This window comes from Sphaeroforma arctica (genome assembly GCF_001186125.1).
Source record: "Sphaeroforma arctica JP610 unplaced genomic scaffold supercont1.1369, whole genome shotgun sequence".
NCBI classification, from domain to species: domain Eukaryota; class Ichthyosporea; order Ichthyophonida; genus Sphaeroforma; species Sphaeroforma arctica.
The window spans coordinates 12,484-15,643 of record NW_014039189.1 but is presented as its reverse complement, the minus strand read 5'-3'; the positions used below and the strand labels follow the sequence as shown (position 1 = coordinate 15,643).

At 39.2% G+C, this 3,160-nt stretch overlaps 1 protein-coding gene across 1 annotated transcript in view; it reads left to right on the top strand.

Annotated features, from left to right (window-relative positions):
* The window catches only part of SARC_10737 (hypothetical protein), a gene marked incomplete at both ends in the record, with an annotated part of 6,196 nt that overhangs the window by 226 nt on the left and 2,810 nt on the right, over positions 1–3,160 (top strand). Inside the window, 4 exons of the mRNA XM_014295208.1 lie at positions 440–646; positions 1,292–1,513; positions 2,088–2,269; positions 2,944–3,082. Of these exons, the coding sequence (XP_014150683.1) occupies positions 440–646; positions 1,292–1,513; positions 2,088–2,269; positions 2,944–3,082 (750 nt within the window). The remainder of the gene's footprint in view (positions 1–439; positions 647–1,291; positions 1,514–2,087; positions 2,270–2,943; positions 3,083–3,160) is intronic.

Sequence of the window (3,160 nt, the reverse complement as noted above, 5' to 3'; positions counted from 1 at the left end):
ATATATGACTGTATATAACTATATATACATATATATATATATATATATATATATATATATGCAGGTGTGTGTGTATGTGTGATTGAGTGTGTGTGTGTATGTTTATACGTATGTCAATATTATCATGCATATACTGGGCGACTATAGCTACAAACTGTTATTGATATACGTCTATGATATGTATGGTTATGTAATCATTAATATAGTGCGTTACCTCGCCTCTATGACAAGTCCAAAACTATTCGATATTTTTAATTCAGAAGGCTATGTTCGAAATTGATTTCTTTTTTCTCGGTGAATTCTGAATATGAGTTTATACGCAGGTGATGTTGTGCGAAATCGATTCAGTATAAGCTGATTCAGATGCAAAACAAGTAGAAATAGCTTTTGTCATGTAGAAAACGGACATTCAAGTCGGGATGATATATACGAATTACAGGGTGTTAACACAAGTGAATTGGCAGAAATCGCAAAAACAATGGACGAAATCGGCACAAAACACGGCTGCGACTTGATACCCGATATAGTGCAGTGTTGTTTGGCAATGGCGGACAAAATACGAGAGAATAAGGCCTTGCCTACGCAGGAACACGACCAGCGTGGAAGGATAGCGGGCTACTCACTGACTATTAACGAGCTGGCAGAGGTTCGTGGAAACATCTACCAGTAAACACCTATATATGTTATATATATCTATATCTATCGTTACAAATAAATTTCTATATATATATATATATATGTATATTATGTATATTATGTATATTATGTATATGTACTATATCTGTATGGATGTATTTATGTATGTAGGGATATAGTATATGTATATATATATGTGTGTGCGTGTATGTGTATGTATGTATTATGTGTGTGTGTATGTATGTATTTATGTATGTATATGTTATGTATGGATATATATATATATATCATATATCATATATCGAACAATGATTTTTTTAATTCAGATTCGTCTTCTACGAGCACAAGTATAAAGTGCGTACTTTTAACTATAAAATTGTGCACCCATATATTCCAATCCCAAGTTTATTTTGCCATAAATTCATATATAAAATACAAAACGCAAACGGGACGAGTGCTACTGGGATACTTCGATTTCCGTACGAACACCGCTAAACGAATCAATACGCACGTTCAACCAAGCAGCCTGAACAGTATATCATGTATCGTTATGTATATATACTAAGGCATATATACCGACGGTGCAGGTGTGTACATGTTCATCTCAGCTTCACACCTCCTTGCCCCTAATTCCCCCAACATTCAAACTCTACAGCAAAACAGGCAAAAACGCGAAGAGTGCTACAAGCTCATCTGCGGTTACCTACAGACACCGCTGGACGAACCAACACGCACGTTCAACGAAGCAGCCCTACACGACGCATTGCAGTCGGAGAATGCGGAATGGCTCACCTACTTCTACACGTGGCTTACGGAGAATCCCAAGTACAGGCTGTTGTTGGTCTCCATGGCACCGGCCAATGAAGACTTGCTCAGGGTAAGGGACACATATACATATACATGTGTACAACCATATGCATATACATTAGTACACCCATATACATATACATATGAACACCCATAAACATATACATAAGTACACCCATATACATATACATAAGTACACCCATATAAATATAAATAAGTACACCCAAATACATATACATATGTACATCCATATACATATATAAATAAGTACACCCAAATACATACACACAAGTACACCTATATACACGTACACGAGTACACCTACATGCCTTCCGTGTGGATTTTGTATACACATGACATGTAATGTGGGTGTGTCTGTGGTGGTTGTAATATGTGTGGCAGGTTGTGTCGGAGAAGGTGGACGTACTTCCACACATGACTTACGGAGAATCCCAAGTACAAACTGTTTTTGGTCTTCATGACACCGGTAAATGAAGACATGTTTTTTACATGTATGTACTACATCACACTACACTCGTTTTGTCTTTACATTTGGGTTTGAATACGTATTCAATAGCTTTCTATGTCGTTCTATATAACAATACACAAGTCCTGAATACGTTCACTCATCGTACTGCACCCAGGACCATATACACGCCGACTATCGCAAGGCCATGGGAACGTTAATAAGAGCAACCACACCGGAACAAGATCAGAACCAGGCAGATGTCCTGGACATCGCGGAAAACTGGGCCAATTATCAGGTGCAACGCAAGCAACACTATGCAGGGGCGTGTGTCCTGTTCTCGCTGGCTATGACTGAAGGGTAAGAATTCTATAAATAGAACGTGTGTCTATATCGGTTCATACCGGTACGTATGCGTGTCCGGTGCAACGCTGTGAGGGAGGCGATAGACTGTGATCGTTGGCTCTGGCTAAAGGGTAGGTATTCTATTAATAGCACGTGTATCTGTACCGGTTCATACCGGTATGTAAGCGTATATATTAGCGGAAGGCACTGCCAGGGGACGATTGTACGTGAATTATTAGCTATGGGAGAAGTGTAAGGACTCAGTTTATAATATTGCTTAGAGCATCAGGTTTGAACCCGGTTTAGCGGACGAGAGATAGTTCAACAAAGCGACTTGATGCCAGCATGAATTCCACTACGACACTAATAGTGGCTTTTGACTACAACCATCGTAGCGGGAACCGAGCATGCGGCTGTAGAAATTCAGTGTGTCTGCAATCCAGACGTTTGAATTAAACCTTCAAATAGCAACTCTGCTGATATATCGTGTCTTACGCGCTGAAGATATATGTTAGTATATAAGAAAAGGAAACTGGCTCGATATTTTACCCCCGAAAATCAGGCGCATTTTGCAAATGAGATCGATAGTTTTCCTTTATAATCAATACCATTCCGATGCAAAATCGTTGTTTTGCCCCCTATTTCGGGACCCATTTCTGTACTAAACCGATAAATATCTCTGAAATCAGGAACATTTTTATTGGCAAGCGAATCGAATACTTCCGCAAGGCCAAAGCGTACCTAAAAGTCGCGAAGTGGAACAATTGTCAAGAAAGCCGCAGCACTGAATTCGACGATTGGACGGGGGCCATTACCGATAGGATAGCGGTATGCTCGTTTAACGGGGCACCTCTGTGACACAAGTGAATATCTGTTCATATATATATATATATATATATGTATGTA